Source organism: Corvus kubaryi, unplaced genomic scaffold, assembly GCF_017639235.1.
Source record: "Corvus kubaryi isolate FWS band 111438036 unplaced genomic scaffold, C.kubaryi_AGA036_p1.0 37341, whole genome shotgun sequence".
Classification (NCBI taxonomy): domain Eukaryota; kingdom Metazoa; phylum Chordata; class Aves; order Passeriformes; family Corvidae; genus Corvus; species Corvus kubaryi.
In genome coordinates, this window is record NW_024581112.1 from 5,537,645 (window position 1) to 5,562,828 (window position 25,184).

The 25,184-nt window shown below is 47.6% G+C and overlaps 1 protein-coding gene across 1 annotated transcript; it reads left to right on the plus strand.

The window, feature by feature from the left end:
• Window positions 1–539: 539 nt before the first annotated feature.
• HGD (homogentisate 1,2-dioxygenase) lies at window positions 540–24,319 on the plus strand. Its single transcript, XM_042031718.1, has 14 exons — window positions 540–702; window positions 5,783–5,854; window positions 8,696–8,784; window positions 10,456–10,561; window positions 12,719–12,778; window positions 13,256–13,347; window positions 13,979–14,013; window positions 15,158–15,237; window positions 15,367–15,466; window positions 17,785–17,909; window positions 18,489–18,593; window positions 19,758–19,884; window positions 23,194–23,375; window positions 23,956–24,319. The coding sequence occupies exons 1-14, from the start codon at window positions 688–690 to the stop codon at window positions 24,085–24,087; spliced, it is 1,320 nt and encodes a 439-aa protein (XP_041887652.1). The 5' UTR covers window positions 540–687; the 3' UTR covers window positions 24,088–24,319.
• Window positions 24,320–25,184: the final 865 nt, after the last annotated feature.

The following is a 25,184-nucleotide window of genomic DNA, read 5'->3' on the forward strand; positions in this document are numbered from 1 at the left end:
AGCTAAATGCTTGCTGTCACTTCTTCCCCAGCAACAGCTTTCTTGAAAAATATTAATACTTCAGAATTTGTAAGTTCCCCCTACTAGCTCTAATCACAGGAATACAAAATCCTCCCCTGCTTTTGGCCCCAAAATGCTGTGTAATGTTGGCGCACAGTGTTTCACAAATATCACTACCTTCACCACGATGGGGACGAGATCTCTTCTATCCCCAGTATAACACAGCTCAGAAGAATTAGTGGACAAATATTTGTTACACATTTAGAGGACTGTGTATAAAAATTGCTAGAGGTATCATTTATGAAAGAAGCTTATAAAACAGCTGCAAAATGGCTTTTCTTGGTTCTAAACACCTTGTTGTTTGCTCTTCCCCACGTGTGGGGGACCCCTTTTTTAACATCTAAAGGGAAAGAGGGGCGATGAGGAAACCCAGTCCCTCTCACCCACTGTTTATTCAGATCGATTCTTGGGTTGGTTCTGCAGAGAAGGGCTGGCATTTGGTTAAACACAGACTGGGCTGAGCAAACAGGTTGAAAATTTCCTTGGACTTTCTCACTCCCAGCACTGTCAGCCTGCCTCCAGCCCAGCTCAGTTGATCAGTGAGCAGGCTTTGTTTGGCAGGCTTCTTTGGCCAGATATCTGCTTGAGGTTTGTGTCTGCTCCAAGAGGAGGATAACCAGGAGGAGGATGACGGGCCTGCAGGTAAGAGGTCGGGTGCCTGTAACCCACCAGAGCTTCTCTGCTCACACTCATTTTTTGGGCTCTGTTTCCTTTTATTGTGCCCCTCTTTTGAGTGTCAAGGTGTGTTTCTAAAGCTTTCTTGAGATGAAGTATTTTGCTGTGTTTCATCGATAAATAGGCATTTCTCTGCCCCTTCACCTCCTTTGGAGGTCATCATTCTTGGTCAGCACCTCGTCATGGTGGGAGTTATCCTTTCCGCACCCTTGGCACACACCCCTCCTCCCACCCTGGCTGCCAGGGGGTGTTTCCCTCTCAGCCTATGAAATCTGGATGGCAACATCTGCCCAGATGTTGCAACCCTGGCTGCCATCTTCCCTGACAGCCCTGGGGAGATGCTCCATTGAGGGCTGTTTCTCAGTGCCCCTTGCAGGACACCCTGGAACGGCAAGGTTGTGGCCATGCCCTCCTCTCCAAGCCCCAGCAAGGCTCCATTTGGCAGAGCATGGGGGAGCTTTGGGAGAAGGGTGTGATAGGGTGGGCTTGTGGCTCAAGCATAGGAACATGAGACTTGCAACCCTGAACCTCATCAGCACCTCACTGCTGTTGTGGGGGGCCAGCTGCCCCAGGGTCATTGGGGTGCATGAGCTGCTGCAGCAGGCAGCACAGCCTCACCCCAGGACATGGTGGGTCTCAAGAGCTTGTGCAGGATCACCACATTTCTCCCCAGACTTTTGGGATGTCATTGTTCCCAACCCTTTTCCTAGCCCTGGAGATGCATGTGTGTGCTCCTTGACCACCTTCTGCAATGCTCATTATTTTACACAGCGCTTTTACAGGTCTTCTTATTCACCTCTGAGGAGTCCTGTCTCCTCACACAGTCAGATTTCACTGCGCCTCTTCCTTGCCTGTCCATGACACTTGCCAGCTCTCACTGCCCTCTTTCAGCAGCAGGACAGCCTTGTCCCTGTACCATTCCAGATGAGGGTCTGACTGGTTCGTGTCATGGCTGTGACTGCATCTTCCATGTCTGGCTTTGACTCACTCCTAGCAGCCCCATACACCTTGGTGGCTGGACTGTGGCTGCAGGCTGGGCGTGGCTCTGCTCATGGGAACAGGCTGCTCTGCCAGCAGCTCCTCTCTGAGACGTCACATGTGTCCCTATCCCGTCATCACCTCACCTGCTCCACCTTCTCTTGGCATCTCTCCTCCAAAACTGTTGCTTTACCCTTGCTCTCCATTCCCCTGGCATCCATCCCTCTCTTCTATTGCCCACAGAGTGCCATGTCCCACCCTAAAGCTGAGCAGGTCCTTTCAGGAAAGGTCTGGCCTTGGACCATCTCCAGCCCTTTTGGAGCAGAGGGATGTGGAAATGTCCGGGGAGGTGGCAGCTTCTGCTGGGGATATTGGCCCTGCAGCACCAGGGCAGAGCTCTGGTTTGTGTGCTTTGGCTACAGCCTGCAAGGAGGCTGTGGAGCCCCACACAGAGGGTGAGAGACCTGCTCTGCTCGTTGCCCCAAATGCTCATGTCAATGTTTCTGCATTTTTGTTAAACACTCCAGTGCTGACTGGACTGAGCTGATAAAAAGTGCCATGCTTCTTGCCGAGAGAGGAATGTTGCTTTCCTGTGTCCTGCAGCAGGAGCTGATAGAGAAATATATTATGCAGTGTTTGAAGAAGGGTCTTAATTATTTTGCAGCCTATGTGTTCAGACTTCAAACACATTTTTCCCATGCCTGCCGTCTAATTTGGAGAACAAAAGGTTATGGTTTATAGGTCAGAGTATGACACCCATTGTGAGCACTCTGCTTTACATCCCAGTTATTCCAATCAATGAGATTTGCTGAATTTTTTATGCTGTGCTGGGCTTTTATCTCTCTCATTTCATCGAAAAACTACAAAATAAAAACCAAAGCAGAGTCAGATGAATTCCTAAGGTCCTGTTGGCAGAAAAATCTACAGGATCTTGAACAAAATAACAACAGTAGTTAAAAGCAGAACTGAAAACAAAGAGCCACAGAGAATATTTTGTGTAACAGAAACCACCTGCCCAATTATGATAGTGCCCATCAACCTGCCCAACCTGGAGATATCTATAACTTATCTAGGAACTGTAGAGGCCAGGCAGAGACCTAGGGGGAGATGCCTTTGGTCAGATCATGGTGCCACTTCCTGGAGATGGGCTGTGTTCCATTTTTGCAGATTTTTCGGCCCAGGAAGGATGCTCTGGTGCTGGGCAAGCAGAAAGGGGTCATTTCCCTTGGCTTGGGGGCACCTTGTGCAACACAGACTGAGAAGTGGGAGGTGGGCTGAGAGAGTTGGAAGGGAGAAAGGCCGTGATGTGCCTGGCCCTTCCACCACTGCCCCCAACCAACCTGTATCAGCAGGGTCCCTGCATGCTGCCCCAGAGCCCTGGAGCATGACAATTCCGAGGCATGCAGGGAGCTGATATGGCACAGCGTTTTGGGAGCCCAAATAATGTTTGACACCAACCCCTATGGGTGTGTAGAGGAGAGAACCTCTCTGAGGTCTACCACAGAGAAAGACAAAAAGAAACAAACAGTGAATAAGAAAAACCACATCCAACATCTAGGCAGAAGTCTTGGAGTCACACTCAGGGTGATAAATCACCAAGAAGACATCTCCCCTCCAGCGGCTGCAGTCCTGCCAATGTCTTTTTTTCAGCACTCGATGCAGTTATCCGAGCATTCTATTTTTTTTTTCTTGGCAAGAAAGAATTTATTTGACCAAACAATGATGCAGCAGCTTCTGCCGCCACTCTGGAGGCAGCGGGCAGTGCCACCCTCTGCAGCCCCCGGTGCAGCTGAGGAAGGCAGCAGCTCTGCATCCAGCCCAGTGGGAAACTGCCCCCTGCATTGCTGCGCTCGGGCAAGGTGCGGTGCAGCACCAGCGTGGCCACACGGCAGCTGCTGCCACCAGATGCTTGCTGCTGGGTTGGTTTTCTTTCTTTCCTCTGTCCCAGCAAGCAGAGACAAAGGGACTTCTGGGGGTGTGGATGGGCAGGCCAGATGTGCAGCTTTTTAGCCTGAAGGACAGGGGATGGATTTGTCACAGAAAAGTCTCTGTGCCTTCTTTCCCTCTCACCCCAGCAGTGTGGCACGGGGCTGCCGGGGAGCACGCAATGCTTGCCAGGTACACAAACCCTCCAAAGAACCACTGACTGTCCCCTCCCAGCTCTCCATCAGCATTCAGCAGAGCCTGTCGAATCTTGCTGGCTATGCCTCCAGAAAATCAGCTTGTTCCCTCTTCCTCCTCTTCCCCCTGTCCTCCCCTTTTCACCAGGGCTGCCCCGAAGGCAAATGCTCGGACCACCTTTATGTTACTGGTAAAGGGGGATGCAGTATGGAAGCCTCAGTTAATTCTGGAACTGCTGCAGTCCCATCAGATATTGCTGCATTTCCGTTTAAAAGAAGGGAGGGGGAAAAAAGAGGGGGGGAAAAATGCTCCAGTACAATACATTTGCCAGGGCTGCTTAGGTGACCTACTGCTTTGCATATCAATATGCTTCTTGCAGAACCCAGCGGAGAGCAGCTCCTAGCGATGTATATTCATTTGCAAGACGAGAGAAATATCCTCCCTGAACCGATGGAAACCAGGATGTTTTCAGGTTCAGGCTGAGCAGGGCTTCCAGCCAGCCGGGGCCCCCTGGGAATAGTCTTCTCTTACACGTCGCTGAAAGGAGCCTGAGGAAAACACATGATTTCTCAGGAGGTTTCAGGCTTGCTCTCTGAGTGTCTGCTACACTGGGAAAATTATAAGGGGGCTGCAAATTGCCCAAGGTTGAGCACCCCTGGGGGGAATGACCCAGGCACTGTAATACTATATATAAAATAAACCAGGTAGAGGGGCTTTGTCAGTTCACTTTTATCTCAGACCTGTGCCTCTCTGAAGGTGCCTGCCCCTGCCAGAGCTGCTCATGGCTGGCCATAGCCAGGGTGTGTGACAGCCAAGCCTTAGGGCTCCTGGGCTTTGCCATCCTGGCACTGCTGTGTGAAGGCTGATGAGCAGCCCTGCTACCCTTGCAGTTGTTAGAGGGGAGCATTAATATTTAACTCCCTCCCCAGGCCACGGGGCTGAACCACTGGTCACTGCCAAAAAACACCTCTGTGTTCACTCAGAGTTCAACAGAGCTGCTTCGTGCCTTCCTGTGGCATCAGAAAGGACTGTATTTACATTTCTGACAGTGCAAAGCTAAGGTCTCTGTTATTCCTGCTTCCCTTATGTGTCTCAGGCTTGCTGCAGGGCTTTTCCCAGTGCTGCAAAGATGGGATCTGCATCCACTGTATCCTGTGGCTTTTAGCCATGCTCAGAGCACGGCAGCTGTAGGCGGGGCAGGTGTGGGAGGACATGTAGGTCTGTTCCATCCATGGGTCTCTTGGGAATTCACTGCCCTAGAGAGCCAGACAATCACCCAGTAATGGATTAATTCTCGCTTACTGCCATGGTGGACAGTTCATGCCCAACTAGACAGTGCTTATTTAGGGCAAATCAGTGACACAGTTTAACTTGGCTGTGTTTCCCTTCCTCCCTCATCCCATCTACATCCTGACCTTTTCTTTGAGCATGGGGATTTATCACAAGACATGTCAACCAAATGACTCCCAGTTCCATTCCCTAAGAATCTGAGGACCAAGTGAACAAATTTGCAAGGCAGTCTGCAGATTTTGGAACATCCATGATTGAAGCAAAGTCAGATTGAATGTGAATGGTGCTAGCATACATCCATAATGTTGGTGCACAGTTCTTCCTATCCATCACCGTGTTGTTCTTGAGTCTGACAGTCTATGTGATATTTGGGTTATTTCTCAAATGCCTTGATGGAGCAGAATGTAGTCAAAATAGACATGTGGACTTAGGAGAGCAATTCCTGTCTGTGCTTCCCAGCCCACCACATGGTTAGCTAATGAAGCAAATCCAGGAGCTGTGAAAATGGTCTATGGCAACATGCAAATAGATCACTTGAGAAAGTCTTAATGCATACAAAGAGCCTGGGAAAATGCATGGGAATGCAATGGGTGGGTTGTGTGGAGAGGTTTTGATTGTGTTTTCAAAACAGTGATGAGGTGTGTGGTTTATTTTACAGTACATGTCGGGATTTGGAAATGAACATGTTTCTGAGGATCCACGCTGTCCAGGAGCTTTACCGGAGGGACAGGTACTGAGGTTTTTTTAAGTGTTTTATCAAAATGCACTCTTGAGTGAATATCTAATCTCTTCTTTTCATCTTAACGTGTTTCCTTTCTCTCTGCCACTATGAAAATCTCCAGGAACCTTCTTTATGCAAGACTGGTGTAAGAAGATGCTGGTGGAAGTCAGAACTAAAGATTTCCATTCACACTTTCTATTTTTAAGTTATTTGTGAGCTTCCAAGTTTCACCCTGGGGATTAATACTTGCCTAAATTACCTCTGCTCAGCAACAGAGGTTTTTTTCCAGAGTCTGAAACGCAAGTGGCTCAGCCACAGAGAAGGAAACCACCAGCTCTGGATTAAACCAGAGCAGAAGTTTGAAGATCAGCAGAGACATGCTTGTGGCAGGAGAGGCAGCTTTCACAACTTCTGTAGGACTGGGGTTCAATGAAGCTGCCATATGAGTCTTTGGCAGGGAGCAGGGAGGGGACATGAATGCCTGTAGTAATAAGCTGAGAGATTAATTCTTAAAAGTAACTTCTGAACATGTTTGATGAAAATAAATTATGTGGGGTCGTTCTGTTTTAAGGAAAAGAATCGCAACCCACGTAGTGCTACCCTCTTGGTGTCCAGAGGCGAAAATGAAACCCTGAAGAATTAAAGTGCTCTCACCTCCTTTGTGCTGGTCTCCTTTACACCAGCACACATTCTGAGGCTGCCTGTGGCTTCCCTTGGATCTCCTGTAACCATTTGGACTTGGATGGCAGCACCTCTCCTATGAAGACAGGCTTAGAGAGTTGGGGCTCTTCAGCCTGGAGAAGAGAAGGCTCCTGGAAGAATTTATAGCACCTTCCAGTACCCAAAAGGGGCTACAAGGGAGTTGGAGGGGGAATTTTCACAAGGACATGTAGTGGACAGGACAAGGGAGAATGGGTTTAAACCAAAAGAAGGCAGGTTTAGATTAGATATTAAGAAGAAATTCTTTACCATGAGAGTGGTGCAACACTGGCACAGATTGCCCAGAGAAGCTGTGGATACCCCATCCCTGGAAGTGTTCTAGGTCGGGTTGGACGGGGCTTTGAGAAACCTGGTCTAGTGGGAAGTGTCCCTGTCCATGGCAGGGGGGTTGGAACAAGATGATCTTTAGGGTCCTTCCACTCCAAACCATTCTAGGACTCTATGACTTGGTGCTTAGCCAATTACATCCCTTGGTGCTCCTCTTCACCTTCTGTGCAAAGAATTACGGTCAAATGGAGACCTTCTCAACTTTTGCTTTTCCTGAGTTTTCTGGATTTCCCCAGTTCTGATGTTTTACATGTCGTGTGCCAGTGAGGACACACAACACAGGGACATGTTAAATGCATATCTATGTCCCCTAGGTCTGCATGGCAGCCCACAGTGTGCTCACAAGAAAGACAAACTGCTGTGCTGATTCAGGCTGGTAGCTTGGCTGGTGCAGTTTCTTGTTTCTGAGGCTGGCTAGAAAAAATGTAAGATAGAGGCACCTTAAAACTGGAAGAACAATAGTGGTGGCTGCTGGTCTAAAAAGGCACTGGGCTGCAGTGGATGCGCTCTTTGAGGATTTCCACAGCACACTGCGTTCCAGAGCAGACTCCTCCAGCTCCTGGCTGAGGTGCTCTCATCTGGACAGAGTGTGGGCTCTGTATCAAAAGAGTTAACAGAAAAATCTGAAAACAAGTTAGACAAAAAAATCTTCAGTCCCGGGAGTGGATCCTTTCTCCGATGCAGTATTTATAAGACTGGCATCTGCAGTAGTGCTGGCTAAGATAAAAATTCCAAGGGTTATTGATCCCCCTGCTTCACTGCATACCCACACTGAAAAGATGGAGCTTGAGGGCTGGAAGCTACACACACTCAGAGAGCTTCAGCTCTCCCCTCTGCCCACCTCTCAGGGCAGGGTTTGATACCTTATGGATGGCTGGTCTGCTCAGCAGCAGGATGACAGGATGTTATAGTAGACCTTGCAGGAGGGAGATAGGATAGCAAATGGTGTATGACTGTCCCACAGGGGTGTTTCCTGCAGTTCTTGGGTGCCTTTGCTTCTTGCTGATCTCAGACAAATAGATGGTGGCCTACTTAGATCAAAATGCTTCGTTTCTGTTCTCTAAAAAGGAGGAGTCTGTCCTCCAGTTATGAACTCACAAGGGTTGCTAAAACCTGTGCTAGTTGTACCCATGGCTCTGCAAAGGGGAAAGTGCCCCCTTTGTACTCCAAAGGAGGATTCTCACTGTGCAGAAGCCCTGCAGGAAAGCAGAGGCACCTACACAGGTCACTCATGCTTTTGGGCAGCAAGCAGCACTGTCAGGAGGAAGCAGCACAACACCACAACGCCTGCTCTGGGCAGCGGTTCCATAGGCAGAGGGCAGGGGGAGAAGGGGGGATTCAGTGCGTTCAGCTGCTGTAAGTCTTTATCAGCCTTCTGAAAAGCCAGCCAGACATGATGCTCTGGGGTAACCCCTCTGAACACTTGGTCTGAGAAAAGTTTGTGCTCAATAGCAGTCTGCTTCACAGTCTGTGTTCGCCGGGAATTATTTCCTTTTCCCTGATACTCCTGCTCCTGACCCTGTGGAGCACTGCCCCTTGCAGCTTACTCTATTGCTGCCCCAGTGGGCTGTGCTGACTCCTTGGGGCACTCTTGTGGCATGTGGGAATGGGGTCTGGGGTCTGGCTGGTGCCTCAGAGGAGCAAGAACATGCAAGTACTGGAGCTGAAGCACAGCCTCAGGACAGCACAGCACCCCATGGCATCGGGGTGTCAGGTGCCCAGGTCAGTGCTCTGCTGGAGGCTTCAGAGCCAAGTTCCATGCCACTGCCTCTCACTCCTTGTTTTTCCTTCTCCTCCATCCAGAATAACCCTCAAGTCTGCCCGTACGGCCTGTACGCGGAACAGCTCTCGGGCTCTGCCTTCACCTGTCCCCGGCCCACCAACAAGCGAAGGTACCGTGGCCCCTGGCACTGGCTGGGGGATGTGGCACTTGGGGTGAGCATTGGGGAGTGGTGGAGAGGCTGCCTCGGTGCCACCTGTGTTTTCTGCAAGCCTAGAAGGGTAAAAAACCTCTACTGTGCACTACGAGAGGGAAAGGGACAGAAGACCATGGGAGAGGGAGAGAAAAGGGTTTAGTGGGGCAAGTGGGTTACAAAAATGCTGAGAAAGGAGTGATTGGGATGGGAAAGAAAGTGGTTTTCTGAGCAAGGCGTGGAAGGGGGGGATGTTCACAGGGACCACATGGTCCCAAGCGGGTTGTGTGTGCTGTGTGAAACAACCCTGGGGTTTCAGCCATGATGCTTCTATGGAAACATCACCCCTGCCACTGGCACTGGTAAGCACCTGATGAATAGGGTCAAAATGAAGCCTCTGAGAAAGACTCTTTCCTCCTAATGGATGTTCCTGCACACTGTTTGGGTCCAGAGTGCTGCTAGCTCAGTCTGTTCCCGTTTTGGGGCTGCCCGGGGCCTCAGAAAAGTGCCAGGCACCCAGCATGCTCTTTAACACCTCAGCAGTGCTGGGAACAGCTTGTTCCAGCCAGCAACAAACTTCCCAGAGCTCTGTCCTGATTGTCATGCTCCAGCCACAACCAGATTGCAGAAGATGGGTTTCTCTTTTTGCTTCTCCCACTGTGGCTCTTCTGTCCCTTTTGCTGCTTATTCAAATAAAAGGCAAATGCATCATCTGAGATGCCTCTGCTCTCCAGGCTGCTCCCAGCTCTCAGTGTGCGTGGGAAAGGGATGAATCATTGTTTGCTGCACGCAGTTGTCCTTGATGGAATTTTTCCAGCTCTCAAGGGAGAGCTCCCTCCTCCCCTCTCCCATTTGCCCAAACTGCATCCACCACAGTTAACACATCAAAGGCATTGGCAGCCCTGATCACCTCTGCTCTCTCACCTGATTGAAAGCCCAGCTTCAGGCTTGGCTGCACCATGCAGGGAGTGTGGATGCTGGAATGGCAGCGGTGGCAAGGTACACAGCCACAGCAGGCAGCAAGGGAGGAGAGCGACGGTCCCAGGCACTGACGGAGGCACAGGGGACCTCCTACAGCAGTGGGAAGCATCACATAAAACTCTGGGCTTTGCTGCATGGGCATGGCCAGCCAGGCATAGGATGCTACTTTTTGTAATCCATCCAAATTCAGATACAGGCTGTGACCTTCTGTCTCCAGAGAGCTTCTCTGTTCTTTCTGTTGGACACTGCTCGTCCCTGTCGTGTCTGAGCTGCTTTACAACTGTGTTTAAACAAGCTTCTTTTTCCAACTTCAAGGTTGCTGTATTTCAGCCACAGAAAAAGCTGTGCCTTTACATTTTATATGCATATATGTGTGAATGTAGACATATGTAATTATACATAAATACACATACAGACATTTACCTACACAAAGCACAACATGTTTGTATTTAGAGCCTATAATAAAAGCCATGTCTCTGGAAACCTCTGGCTGTGAGCTGTTGTTTGATATTTCATTTTAATATTAATATTATTAATTTGATATTTAATAAACCTTTTTTTCCAGTTGCCACCCGTGTAAATGTTATTCTAGGAGCTCAATCAGCCAGCAGCTACCCAGAGGGTTTAACCTTTTCCCCAGCCTAATCCAGGTGTTTTCCTTCTTTGTAGCTGGCTGTATCGAATCCTACCTTCAGTTTGCCACAAACCCTTCAAGCCTCTCAAGGAAGGCCACTTGACACACGACTGGGATGAAATTGAGCCTGATCCCAATCAGGTAACCATGCTGGAAGGAGCCCTAGTCCTGCCAAGAGGACAGTCAAATATCAAAGTAGTCAGAAGTGCAAAGGCACTGAGTTGCAAGAGGTCTGATGGGAGTCATGAGTTCCTGGGGGTCTGGCCAAGTCAGGAGCAGGCTCTTGTCTGCCACCTGCTCATTGTTCCTCACCATGGTTACCCAGGGAAGGACAGCCTTTGATGCTTGTTGCTTCCCATCTTGTCAGATCCTTGTGCTGCTTCCCAGCACAGCTACAGTGCCACAGGGTTAGACCTGTGCTACCAGGCATCTCCCCTGGGGGCTCCTGTTGGTCACCTTTTAATCTGCTTTCTCTTCTCCTTCCGTGTCCCCCATCAAAATCTCATCATGCCCCAGCCCAGCAGGCAGAGCAGAAGTATGTCTCTGCCATCCATCCTCTCCTTCCCTGCACTTTCGGAGAGGTTACTGCCTGCCAGCCCATTTCTCTGCAGCCCTCATGGGAAATCTCACTTCATTCTGGAGAGTCACACAGAGAGATGGCATTTGTCTTCCTCTGTTACAGTCTTGCTGTTGTCTTTAATCATGATTTCTTCCCTGCCAGCCCCAGAACATTTGGTTTTGCTAATCTGCTGCCGTTCTCCTTTCAACATCATCTCATGGTCATTGGTTTTCACTTCTCTCAGGTTTTGCCCTTTGATGCATCATGATTAGCTAATTTCCAGCCTTCCAGCAGCCTCACCATTTGTCTAAATAATCCCCCAGTTCTGCTGGAATATGTTTTCCAGCCATTAACCAAGGAGAAGTGACAGGCTCATATTTACATGCCTTTGGTGCTCCTTCCCAGATGAAGCTCCAATGACTTCTGTTATCACCTCATCCATCCTGGATGCCCTTTTGCACCCCACACCTGCCTTTATGATTATTTATGATTACGGTAATTCCAAGATGCCCAGCTCTCAAGCATCTGAAGCCATTTATGTGTAGTAGCTTTTTTGCCTAAGGAAACAGCAGGAAAGCTCTTGCCCAGTCCCTCTCTTTCCACTTTCAATGGCAACCACCAAACCCAGAGACATTATTTCCTGCAGTAAGTGGGAGCCACCTTCCTGCTTTCCTTCTTATCCTCTCTGAAGTAGAGCCATAGACAAGGTTCAGTTTGTTGGACAAGACCTACTCTTCCTTGTGATGCTTTACGTTTCACCTAGGTACTTAAAGGAGCTTCCCCAATCCTCATTCATCTAAAAAGATGGCCATATGGAGGCACCTTATGCAAAGCCCATTGAAGTCAAAGGGAAAAATTACACTTTAAAATTACCCAAGGACACTGGCAGAATTATAAAAGACACAGATGACAAAACTGAAAAGGAGTCAAATGTGATGAAAAAATATGGAGTGGCATTTGAGCAAGAAATGCTGAAACAGAAGAAAGCTCTCCAGACTGGAACAGAGATGACCATGGGAAGCTATGATTGAGAGGCAGGGAGAAAATAAATACCAATAACAAATGTCACAGTAAAAAAAAAAAAACAACCAACCCAAAAAGAACCGATCAAAAAATCCCCAGACAAACATAAACTCTGGAACTTCTTGTCAGAGGATGCAGGTGGATTCAAATCCAATACATTGGACTCCTCTGGCACCTTCTGCCTGAGGACCTTGATAGATTTTGCAAGAAGTAATTAGTGCCGGTCATGGCTCCTACTCATGCAGGCAGAGCTATTTCAGCGTTGGATGTGGGGAAATTCAAGTGGAGCAAACAGGAGTGTCCTGTTTGGGTCACAGAGGGACTGAATCATTCAGCATGGAGTGGAGCACAGGACCATGACAATTTGACTGTGGAAAGCTGGCTCATCTGAATTTCTTTGCTCTCAAAAGTGTTGTTAGTAATAGAGACACATTTTAAATAGGATTTTTTTTAACCTTGGCACTGCAAAGGCTTGCCAATTACTTTACAAAACTATGATTAAAAATTTTAAAAGCCCCCCAAATAAAAAAAAAACCCAAAAAGGAAAACACAAACCCTAACCAGATTATCAAGAGAACAAGGAAAGAGAGAGCTACCTCAGCTAGCAGAGGGCAGGGAAGCAGGGGGAGGACAGGAGTTTACTTTCTTTTGAATTACCACCATTTGTGTTCTGACCACTGGCATCTCTTTCATGTTTTTTGTTTGCTGCAATCTAGCTGCGATGGAAACCTTTTGAGATTCCAAAAGCCCCTCAGAATAAGATGGACTTTGTGAGCGTAAGTTGGGGAACCAGGGCATCTGGGCATCCTCCATCTCTGTTCCCCCTCAGGGAGGCAGGGCACACAAGATGCTCAGAATTGGGCTAATATTGGCAGTTTTTGAAACCACTGGGCTTGCAGAGCATCTGTGGGAGGGGAGAGGATTGCAGATTTCAAGCAACTGACAGTGGGCTTGATTTTCTTCATTGACTTTTCAGGAACTCTTAAAGGAAAAAAAAAAAAAAGCCCCAGCCCTCAGTTTTCCCTAGAGCCTTGGCTGGAAAACACCAGCTTACATGGATTTTAAGAAACCCCAAGTATGTTAAAGAGAAACCAACACATTTGACAAAAGGCCACACAGAGAAAGACTGGTAGCAGTGTGGAAAGTGGGAGAGGGAGTGAGTCCCAGCAAGGCGGTGAGGTGAGGGGGAGAAACAGGGCCGCCCCTGCTCCCCTGCCTGCCGCTCACTCCTGGTGCTTTCGGTTTGCCTGCAGGGACTGCACACCTTGTGTGGCGCTGGTGAGCCCAGAGGACGCAATGGCATCGCAGTCCATATTTTTGTCTGCAACACCTCCATGGTCGACAGGTCAGTGTCTGTTGTGCTGGTGGCTCAGGCTGCTCCAGGCTGGCTGGCTGTATGTTCCTGTCTGGTGCCACCAGCTTGAGTCCAGCTCCCAGCATCACTGTGCGTGCTGTGTTCCTGTATGCACAGGCAAACGTGTTCCCCGTGTCCACAGCAGGTGTTTGTGCAGCAGGTTGTACTCTGTGGTCAAACACCGGAGGAGTGGGTGGGGAACCACCAAGAGAAGTAGGGAGCTGGACATGGGGGTGCACCAAGAGGAGATGTGTTGGATTTAGGTGCTCTTGTCTTAGGGACTGGAGCTGCTCCTCAGAATTCAACACACATGCAGCAGCCATTGCTGCTCCCTGCAGTGCCTCGGGGGGAAATCAGCCCCACTCCCCAGTTTACAACAACTGATGTGCGTGAGAATACAAAGGCAGGGACCTGGCAGAGGTCAGAGAACATCCTGCTTCCAGGCTGAGCCATTTACTTAAGAGTTGGACTTGATGATCCTTGTAGGTCCCTTCCAACTCAGAATATTCTGTAAAACTCTGCCATGTCAGTCTCCCAGCTCAAAACTCCCAGCTGTGGCTGTGGTGTACAAAATGCACGGGGCTTGTAGCACCTTAACGTTATTGTTTCCCTTTTTCTTTAGATGCCTTTATAATTCGGATGGTGACTTCCTGATTGGTGAGTTGATGCTTTGGCTTCTTTTTTCCTCCAGGTGGTTCTGCCTGGGGTACCACCTGCCTGCCTCTTTGTTCTTCCAGAGCCTTGGGCCCTACAGCCAAGATTTGGAGGAAAGGGTTGGCTTCACCCCCATGCCATGCAGATATGGTGGTCTGGCACCAGCTGGGCTGTTGGGCAAGTTGCACTGCTCTTGTGCCAGACCTCAACTCTTTGAGCAGTGACCCAGGTTCCTGGACATGGTGCTCAGGGATCATTTCCCAATGCTCCCCAGACTGGTATTAGACATGCCACAGGCAGAGGTTTTCTGGAAATCATAAACCTCAGGATTTCTGAACAACTTACAGTTAGCTGCCTTTGTTGCTTTAGCCCAAGATTATTTGGCACGGCAGCTTAGCTTCCCTGCTGTGCCACCCTCAGGCAACCAGACTGCCACAGTGAGAGTGGAGGTTGACAGATAAAGTCCACCCATGCTGAAAAATATTCTGAGTGGTATCAGAAGTCAGATATTTTCTTGTATCTTTCTTGAGTAAAGAACAGCAATGCCTTCGGGACACCAACAGGAACATTTGTCCCATCAAATAGCTATTAAATTGTTCTCACTCACCTCCCTCACTACTGTGAAGTAAAAGTGCCAGGGCAGGTTTTGTAAATCTGCTAGTTTTTCAAGTCAAAATGTGAGCTCTCCTGTGCCAGCACAATCATGGAAAACAATGCAGATGTTAGCAGAGTATTGCTTCTACCCTCAGGAAGCAGTTATTCCCAGACATCTCACACTGCCATGGTCATGACAAAGATGGGTACATGCTCTATTTCATGTGAAGGTTGTGAGACAGACAGATATGGACCCAAATACATCAAATCCCATTTATTTGGACTGTGGTGCAAATCTTACCTCAAGGGGCCATGAAGTTTTGGCTCATACAAGTACCTTCTGTGACGTGGGGATGATGGGGCTGATCAGGAAGCTTCACTCCAATGCAGGTGTCTCTGCTTCAAGACTCTGCATGGGAGCCCAGACTCCCTGTGTAGCTATATCAGAACGGGCCTACTGCTCTTCCTTGGAGCCTGGGTGCTCTGACAAGGACAGAGAGGGTGGCAATCATCACATTACTTCAGCTCTTCTGCCTCCATTTTGTTTCCACAGTGCCCCAGCAAGGAAAACTGCTCATCACAACTGAGTTTGGGAAGATGCTAGTGGAGCCCAATGAAATCTGTGTCATCCAGGTAAGGACTGAATGCACCTTCCCCGTGGCTCAGAGCCAGATGTTGGAGCAGGCCTACTCCTGCACTCAGCTGCTCATGGTTTGTCAGCAAAGTCCTGGGAGGATCCTAGTATCTTTCTTTATTTTCCAGCAAGGAATGCGTTTCAGCGTGGAGGTGTTCGGAGAGACCAGAGGCTACATCCTGGAGGTGTATGGGGCACACTTCGAGCTGCCTGACCTGGGACCCATTGGTAATGATCTCCTGTTAGATCTGCAGTGAATTTCACAGGGACAGGCATGAATTGCAAGCCCAAATCCATCACATCCTCCCATGCATGTGCTCTTTCACAAAGACACCTTCCATTCCAGCACTGTTATTCCCCAGAAGGGCAAGCATTTGTCCAAAAAAAATGTGACAGACCAGTTGTCCAGAGATTCCCCTGGCACTGAAGGGACCATTTATCTCCCACCCTCTTTTCTACTATGTTCTTTTCTGTTCTGGTCTTGGAGTCCCTATCTGCTGGCTCTGAACCTGTTCTTACCAAAAGAAACCCAAAAGGCCATCACCACTGATGCCTCATACTTACAGATACGGCATAAACTGGAGTGATAGGAGAGAATTTTCCTGGTAAAAGGGCAGATTTCAGAGGCAACACATATTCCTGAAGGCTCACTTTAGATTTAATCAAGTCGGTTTTTCCCCCCCCACCTCTGTTAACAGAGACACCTCGGAGCTCTAGAGTGCTTTACTGTCAGAAACTGCTTCCTGTGGAAAATTAGAAACCAATAAAATGAGCAGCACAGGACTTGGATCAGCAACACATTCACATCTCTATGTGCTGCTGCCAGGGCAGATCTGCTTTCACTGAGTGCAGGTCTAGCTCTCATAAATCACAGATCCTCTGTGTGGGATGCCTCCTGCTCTGTGCAGAGTCACAGATCGTGGAGGCACAGCCTCTTGCTGCCACGACAAAGATATTGTGAGGGGACACAGCATCTGAAGGCCTGCTGCCCACATTGTGATTTCCCAGTCAGCTTTCTGGCAGTGCTCAGCTCAGGTTATGTCACCTTCCTTATCCCTTCAGTACTTGCCTCCAAATTTATCTTGCTGAGAAAAACACCTCCTGGTTACTGCTACTAAGATTGTGTCAGGGAAGGGAAGTGAAACTCCTCTTACAACAGCTAAAATAAATACAAAACCAGTGCCAATAGTTCTCCACATTGAGACTGGTGCTTTGAGGTTGGTTGTTTTTTGTTTCAGGTTGGATTGGGACTTTTTCCCCCACTAGATATTTTTAGCTCTCAGCATGATCTAAAAGACTGGCCATGCTTCAAGTAAATTAACTGGTATTATCAATCAATAACAAGCTTGGCTTGGCTAATCTGCATTCAGGGGCATTTGCATCTCATAGCTGTGGTGAAACTGAAGCTGGTCATTCTTCCAAGTGGAGAACCAACCCAATTTGCAGCTGTATGTGGGACCCCACTTGAACATCTCTCCTGTATGACACGCTGGGTACATCTTTTCCCACAAGGAGCCTACAGTGATTTTTCAGCAGCTTGCCTTTTAGCCAGCTGCAGCTTTCTGCCTTCATCCACCATACCCTGTGCCTGCTCCACTTCATTATTGATATGGTTGCCCAGCCTGTTTGCAATAGGTTTTCCCATTAGCTAGTTTTTCAGAAACAGTTAGACTTTCTTTGGGATTTTGGTTTGGGGTTTTTTTGTCTCCAGAAGGTAGGAATCTATTCTAAGGCTTACTTTCTGGAGAAAAGAAAAAGAGTGCACTTGCCTGTAAACCTTTTCAGGAGATGGTAATTATAAGAGCTCCTCTTCTTACCACCTACCTGCATTCCCCTCAGAGACCAAGATCCTTTGTATTTCAGTCTTACTTTATTTTAACTTCACTTTTCACTTGGAGAAAAAGTGACAGCTGGAGAAAAGCAGTGACTGTTAAACCTTAGCAGCAGGTAGTAATGTCTGCATTTTTATCCAAGAAATTCAAAACCACTTTGTAACAGTACTACTAATGAGGAGAAGAATGCTCTAGCACCCATATGGTGCTTTGCACTTTGAAAATTCACTCCTCACATTAAGCAACCCCTCAGTATGCCCAGAGTCTGTAGGTATCACTATTTTATTACTCTCTTTGTTAGCATTCAGGAATGTATTTGGCCCCTCATGACATGCCTCATAACTTCTGCATGGCCAAGCATCCAATCAGCAGGATGTCCAGGAACAGAGAGCAATTCATCCTTCATTTTTCACTTAATTCCTGGTTGTTACATACCTTTAATTGAGGATGACCTACTAATCTCATTCAGAAGGCACCTAGTGGAGACCTGTCTTAGTCACAAAGGGAGCATGGACTTGAACACTAGGATGAGTTACAATTACCTACTCACAGGAGCATGAGAAGTACATGACTATTTCAGGTTTCCTGTTGGGCCAAGAAGAGTTGGGTCATTCACAACACAGAAGGACACCCACAAAGCCAAGAAATTGCACCAGCCTCTCACTTCACTAGCAGATTGCCCAAAGAGCTTTGTCACCTCTCCTTCTTTCCCAGGAGCCAATGGCCTGGCCAACCCACGTGACTTCTTGGTGCCTGTGGCATGGTACGAGGACCGCCAAGTGCCAGGGGGCTACACAGTGATCAGCAAGTACCAGGGCAAGCTGTTTGCAGCCCAGCAGGTGAGGATGCCCTGGGAGAACAGGTAACACTGAAGTGCAGTGACTGCCAGTGCATGGCCTGGGATATGCAGCTCAGTAGCGTGGATGTAGTCTTAGGAAGTCCTGCTGAGTTAGGTGGAGCAGAACTGAGCCCTTGTCTTCTTGGGTCATTCATTTTCCCAGCTGAGGATCCTCAGTCTGGGAAAAAAGTGTTTGTGAAAACTTGGTTGTCCAAAAACTCAACAGTGGTCTTTGCCTCCATATGTTTATAGCAACAAAGTAGAAATAGGAGCTGGGGCTACTCTGAAAATCCAGAGTTTCCTTACCAGAGAGCTCGTGTTACAGCTGGTCTTGGGCAAGAACTGCCTGAGCATTTAAAAGCTCTTAGAGACCAAACCCCAGAGGGAAGGCTGAGGCTCACCAAGCAGAAACACTGAGGAAAACCTCATCCTCACAACGTTGGGCTGTGCTTAAAGGGCTGCCAGTGTACCTCTAACCAGTACTTAACCCACTTTTCATTTGGGAAAGAGCAGCATCCTGCACATGTGCAGCATGTTGGAAGGCTGTATGTGGTAATCCTCTGTCTCTTTGCTTTGCTAGGATTACTCCCCCTTCAATGTTGTAGCTTGGCATGGGAACTACACACCATACAAATACCATCTGGAAAAATTCATGGTCATTAATGCTGTTGCTTTTGACCATGCGGTAAGTTCTGGAACTGGGCAAGGCAGAGCTTTGTGGCTACCATACCATCCAAACCCACCCTGAGCTCCAGGGGCTTTGCGCCTCTTAAAAAATATGTTATGCTCTAAGAAACAGTGTGAAATCTCTTGTGCTTCTTTCCCTGGGCCCAAACCAAGATTTCATAGAGGAAGACATCCTTCTTTGTGGTACAAAGACATAACTGGAGGTTGATCAGCTTCTTAAACAGCTCTGTGCAGCTTCGCATAGAACTTCTGTACCTTGGAGGAGGGATGAATACTGATGCCAACATACACTCTGCAACTCAGCAAAAAGACTGTTGCTTCAAATTCTTGCCTTGATTTATTTCTTGCTATTGGACAGATTCCTTTCTCTAAGTTGTGGATGTGTCTGGTTCCTCTGAGTCCAGCACTGAAATTAATTTCGAAGAGCTGGCAGCTTTCATTGTAATAATTTCTAATCTTATGGAAAATAACTAAAGCCAAAACTAATGTGAGCAGCTCATCTATAAAGGAAACCAGTCCAGTGGGAGAGGTGCCCACAGCAATGCAAGTGAGTGTGCAAGGAGACTGGAGCATTTCTAGTGAGAAAACCAACAGAAAGTTTTGTTTAAAACTCCAGACAAATCTGCCAGGAGAAGGATGGGTTTGGGATCAAAGCCCAGAAAATCACTTTACTGGACTTAAGACTTCAATAAGTCACAATTTCTCTGCAATTTCTTCTCCGTTTGTAAACTAACAGGGCCATGAGGCTAAATGCCTCTAGCAGGATGTTCCTGTCCTCTGTAACTGGCTAAGGAAAAGGTGTGGTTTTGTGGCAGGAGTGTTGGAGACTGCTCCTGGAATTGCAGTACCTCATCTTGCAGTGCTGTCCACCCTCTGCATCTGTGCTGCCAGCTATAAGGCCAGGATGGGGAAGGATCATCAAAGCTGCTCAAAGGAAGAACCATCCAGTCCTGTTTCTTGTCCCCCCATGTACAGCATGGAATTGTGATGCTGAGTGCTGTCCCACAGGGTCCCAAATCTCATCCACGCTATCAGATGCAGGTGACAAAAGTGTTTAGGCAAGGGAGAGGCTGTATCAGTCAGGTTTACCAGCTGCGTGACCTGAGCAGACAGCTCTAAGCCCTGCTCTGTTTCATGCTTTTTTCGCTTTGCTTTTTTCCAGGATCCTTCCATCTTCACTGTCCTGACAGCCAAGACAACCCGTGCTGGAGTGGCACTTGCTGACTTTGTCATATTCCCCCCGCGATGGGGGGTAGCCAACAACACCTTCCGTCCACCTTACTACCACCGTACGTCTGGTCTTTCTTGGTTGTGCTTGAGCCCAGGACTGCAGAAAAGAAACAAGTCTCCGTTTATTTGAGAGCGTGTGCAGGGAAGCAGCAGTCTGGTTCATTGTCCTTGGCTCAGTTAGTCAGCTTCTTGGAGTCAGTCAGTCCTCCCTGGAAAATGAACAAATCCAAAGATGTTCCTATTTAAAGCATCTCATGAAAACTCGGAGGTTATGGGGCTCATTGAGTCCTCATAGATGGATGTGTCTGTACTCAAAGGCCTCCCACAGAGACTGGGTGCATATTGAACCTGGCACTGTACAAATGAGTCAGATACTGTCCTGTCCAGCCATGAATCACTTAATATCTCATTAGAGTACATAGATAAAGGAGAAAAAGAAATATCATATTACAAGTAGTGAGAAGCACAAGGGGGTGTAGAGCTGGCACTTGTATGGTGAGATCAGAGTTACAGCAAAGGAGGAAATTGGCTTTCCTGAGCCCTTCTTCACCACCTGCACAGTGATGGAGGTACTGCTGGCATTTAAGAAGCCAGTCATGAGGAACTGGGCTCCTTCTCAGGCAGGGAGTTGATTAATGTGTTTTGGATTTGGTTGCCATCCCCAGAGCTGGTTTCTTTTTGGCAGTTTTTTGGCTTCATCTTAGCAGAGCATAGCATTGTGTTGCATTGAATGGATGCTAGAAATCCAGTTCCCCACGTGGGACTGCCCTTTCAGGGAGACGATGAGACCCCCTGCTCCATGAGACTGAGGGGGAAAGCTTGGCCATCCTGCACCCCTTATGTCAACAGCTAAGAGGCCTCATCTCAGAAGCTACCAAGTGACAATGTTGTGGTCACTTTGAAGTGCTCAGAGGCTTTCTGCACACTTACTAACCACAATTTAACAGCCAGTTCCTTCTGCTACTCAGATTATTTCCAAGCATCTTGGAGGCCAGCAGAATCAGTGGCACTTGCAAGCATAGTAGACAGCTGTGCAGCCATCTGAGTAAATCCCACAGGCAAAGTTCTGCCCTGTCATTCAGCTTTCATTTGCAATAATGAGGGTGACATGAAAACACATCTCCTGACTGCCTGGAATAGTGCCAAGACTTTTTCTAGACCATAAGAGGTGAGACACACTCCTGCTTAACCACAATGAAATTGTTGCTCATCAGTAGAGCTGTGCTAATTTTACATCAATGCATTGTGAGCCATAGCAAATACGAAGTTGTTCAATCTTGCTTCGTGTGCACTAAAAGACAGAAAGGACTGTCCTTCTCTTATCCGTGTTGCGATGATCTAAGTACCCATGAAGATGGCTGTGGCTGCCACAGCTACTCACTTGACCACAGCACCTCAGCCATAAGCTTGAGCACTAAATTCATGATAAGCAGTTTGGTTGTCTGCTCTACCCCAGCCATGGAGGGGAAGAGCTTGAGTGGGTAAGGCAGATATTGTGGTAGTCAACTACTAGGACACTGCACATGTTAGTTCCCTCTGAAATGAGTGCTGTGATGAGAATCTTGTTGCATTAAGAGAGGTATAGCACGACTGAGAAACTCTGGGGTAGAAGTACCATATTGATTTCAACAAGTTCAGTTCTGCTGAACTCCCTTCTCTCCAAGTATTTCACAAGAGGCCTATTTTGCTTGCCAGAATCCTTAGTTGCCTCCTCTTCTCAGGTGCTGTGGAAAGCCTGTGTTCAGAGAATTTTGATGCACTCAAGAGTTACGGTTTTCATATTGTGTAAACTTTGACCCAAGTATAGCAAGGGTGTTTCAAATATATTCCTCTTAGACACCATAAAAATTTCACATTCAAAGGGGGCTGTGCAGCTTGTAAATAATGACTTCTCCTGGCCACATTTACATCCTCAGAGGTTGTGAATTACTCCTAAGTACTTCTGAACTCAGACTGAAAATGTCTAATGCAGTTTTTATACCATGGGCATATATTTATTCCGTCTGAAAGAACGCTTATGTGATTCTCATGATGGTGCTTATGTGATTCTCTACTGGCCACTAAGAAATTTTAACTTCACAACATCCTGTTTGTAGAGACAACACTATTTAACTAACAGGGAAGGGAGGCACACCTAAATTGTTTGGGTTCACATATGAAATTTGCAAGCAAAAAGAAACTGGACTCTGCTCATCTCTTAAATTTCAAGCTGGTTTCCTACTTTCCTGCCCAGTCTTCCTAAGAGATATTAAAATTCCTGTTGCAGACAAACTGGCTGTCCAGCTCTCAGGGCCTGTACTGCAGTTTAAATGCGCCAAGTGCAGTACATGAGCAGGTTCAATGAAAAGCTTGTAACAATCCGGTTTTACATGAGACTCTGACAACTTGGGATGAAAATTAATGAATGTTTGCATACATATATAGGCCAACCCTGCTTTGACCTAAATTAGTTTTGTTGCTAAACATTTCAGACTCTGGATTGTACTAAACAAAGGCTGAACTAGTGGTTAAAAAGGGCTATATATAAAATAGCTACGGAAGCATGTCCCAGTTTTGCAAAAACTAACTGCTGACAGAAAGTTGCCATATTGTTTAGTCACATCAGGAGTAGTAAAGCTGAAAGCTTGGATGGCAGCTGTTAAAATACCTTCCTTACAGGGAGCATAACTGAGTAAGTACTGAATGATTAGATATAACCATCCTTGTCTAAGTTAGTGGCATACTGCTCTAGTGGTTTCAGAGGGTCTACGGAAAGTATTCTTTCTCAGGGAAGGACAGAATTTGGCTCCTTGTCTTTGGGCATACAGTGGCTGTAGAGATATAGGCAGATAATGCATGAATTAAAAGCATAAGGTAATGAAGTGCCTAACTACACTGGTGGTGGTATCAAAATAATTTCATGCTTATAACCTGAGACAGCAGAGCAAGCTCTCTCATAAGGCTGTTGATCAGGCATTTTGTGTCTGTAACACAGGGATGATTATACAGAACTTCCTTTCTAGCACTTCACAATCCCTAATCCAAGTCTGTAAAATCAGGTTACACCATGCAGTCCATATTTAGGTGTATTACTTACACAGCTTGAGATGGTAGGAAAAGCACAGGTCATTTAGGGATTGATGGAACCACCTTCATTAAGGTGATTTCTAATGAATGTCCTTCATTAGGAAGCTCTGTTTCTGAATCCAGATAATAAAATCCTGTACAACTTTACAAGCATTGCCTGTAGGATCCCTGATGTCTCCTTGCATGACACCCTGTTCAGAAACTTCCACTCCACCCTCTTGGCCCGGCTTAGCACATGGGTTTCAAGGAGCTCACAGCCTGTCTGTGATCCCTCCCAATCACCTTCTCTTTGCCTCCTGCAGGGAACTGCATGAGCGAGTTCATGGGGCTCATCAAAGGCCACTATGAAGCAAAGGAGGAAGGTTTCCAGCCAGGAGGCGGCAGCTTGCACAGCATGATGACCCCTCATGGGCCGGATGCTGACTGCTTTGAGAAGGCGAGCAAAGCCAAGCTGGAGCCGGAGCGGGTTGCAGACGGGACCATGGTAAGGAGCCAAGGGAGGCTGGAGTACAGCATGGCGTAGTGCCCACTTTTAAACTACAGCCTAGTACTGTAGCTTCTTGCTGGCAAGTTGGAAAAGTACTTGGACCCACTGGCTGCAGCATCCACCTCCCTCACCAATGAGCACTGTTCAGCTCCCAGGAACTCCCCTGGAGACATTTGATACCAGGCAGCTTTGATCATCTCCCATCACAAACTGCTGCCTCTCAGGAAGCTGAGAATTTCATTTTGTCTTAGCCTGTGGGCAAAGAAGCAAATGCCTTGACTGTCCTCCTGTCTCTACCCCCTAAAATCTAATGACGATCATCAACAGACCTTTAACTAGAGCTTTTGGAACAACCTGGCTGTCCTGGGCATGCAGGGAGTCCAGTCCTGAGACTGGACTAATACCAGCATTGCACTGCCAGATCTGAATAGCATTCTCCCTGAGTTGGTCAGGCTGAAGACAGAACCTGGAAGTACTGGACTATGTATACAAATGCTGTTTGTGGTAGAGCAGACACCTTGCCTGGATTTAAATTTTCCCCTCTTTTACCCTAACCTACCTTTTCTCTTCCCAACAGGCCTTCATGTTTGAATCATCCCTCAGCCTTGCCGTCACCAAATGGGGCCTCCAGACCTCCAATCGCCTAGATAAAAACTACTACAAGTGCTGGGAACCTCTGAAAAGCCACTTTAACCCTAGATGCAAGTAAAGAGAAGTGCTTGCTGCTTGTAACACGTGAGAGAAGGCAGGGAAGTCCAGCATACCTATGTGTGATGGCAGTTGACTCGAGCAGTGCAGAATGCTCCAGCACAGAACGGCACTTCCACCAGCCACTGAGCCACAAAAATGATCATCCCTAAGGAACATGGGAACGCAACAAAACCCATCATTATTCTTAACTTTCAAGTATCCAATTAAAGCTTTCCTGGTGACATGTTGAAGCTGAAGTACTTGTGTGGCTCTCACATGTAGCCTGGTGTGAAAGCTGCACCTTGTGTGGGCACGAGGTGACAGCCAGCTCCCGTTCACAGGGCCTCCTGAAAATACAACCTAATGTGTATTTCGAAGGGAGAAGCAAAGGATTGACAAAGCACTGTATGCTGTCTGTATGGGAAGAGCTTTATAAACAGAGCTGAAGGCTCTACCAGGCCTAAGCTCACTATCAGAGCAAGCCACTTCAACCTGCTCATCCATGGAGGGTTGCCAAAGAAAGACCTGGTTGTCAGAAAAGTAGACCACAAATGAAAAAAGGTTGGAGAATCCAAAGCACTTCACTGCTAAGTAAGAGAAAGTTTCTCTTCCATGCTATGGCCATCCTGCAATACTGACTTGTTTGTCAGCACTTGACAAATTCTCTCCTTAGCTCTGTGCTAATCTGCAGCATAGCAAATGTGGAGGGCTTCTATAGCCAGTCCAAGCATTTGTTCCTGGGAAGGTACCTGGAAAAAAGCTCAGCTGCAGACAACATGGAGGACCTCAACATTGATTGGAGTATGCAAACCTCACCCCCAGCTGGTGAATTCCACAGGGTAGAGGCAGCAAACAAAGCCCCAAGTATAGTGGGAACCAGGAGCACAGCCAGGCACCCCACACTTCAGGCTAAAGCACTCAAGTACAGACTTTAGCACATACCCACGTGGAAGTTTCTAAACTCAGTGCCACCAGACACAGTATCAGTCAGTTACATCCATCATCAGTTTTGATTGCACCAGGTCCTTGGGGGAAAAAAAAACATCAGCTTTGAGCAAAGTATTATAAAATCTACACGGAGATGTTTACTCTAAAACAGCCAATTCAGAGAAGGAC

Excerpts from the sequence above, each read along its gene's own strand:
- HGD (XM_042031718.1), top strand. Across the intron at positions 5,855-8,695 it reads GAGCTTTACCGGAGGGACAG|AATAACCCTCAAGTCTGCCC; the intron begins GTACTGAGGTTT and ends TCCTCCATCCAG. Across the intron at positions 10,562-12,718 it reads TTGAGCCTGATCCCAATCAG|CTGCGATGGAAACCTTTTGA; the intron begins GTAACCATGCTG and ends GCTGCAATCTAG.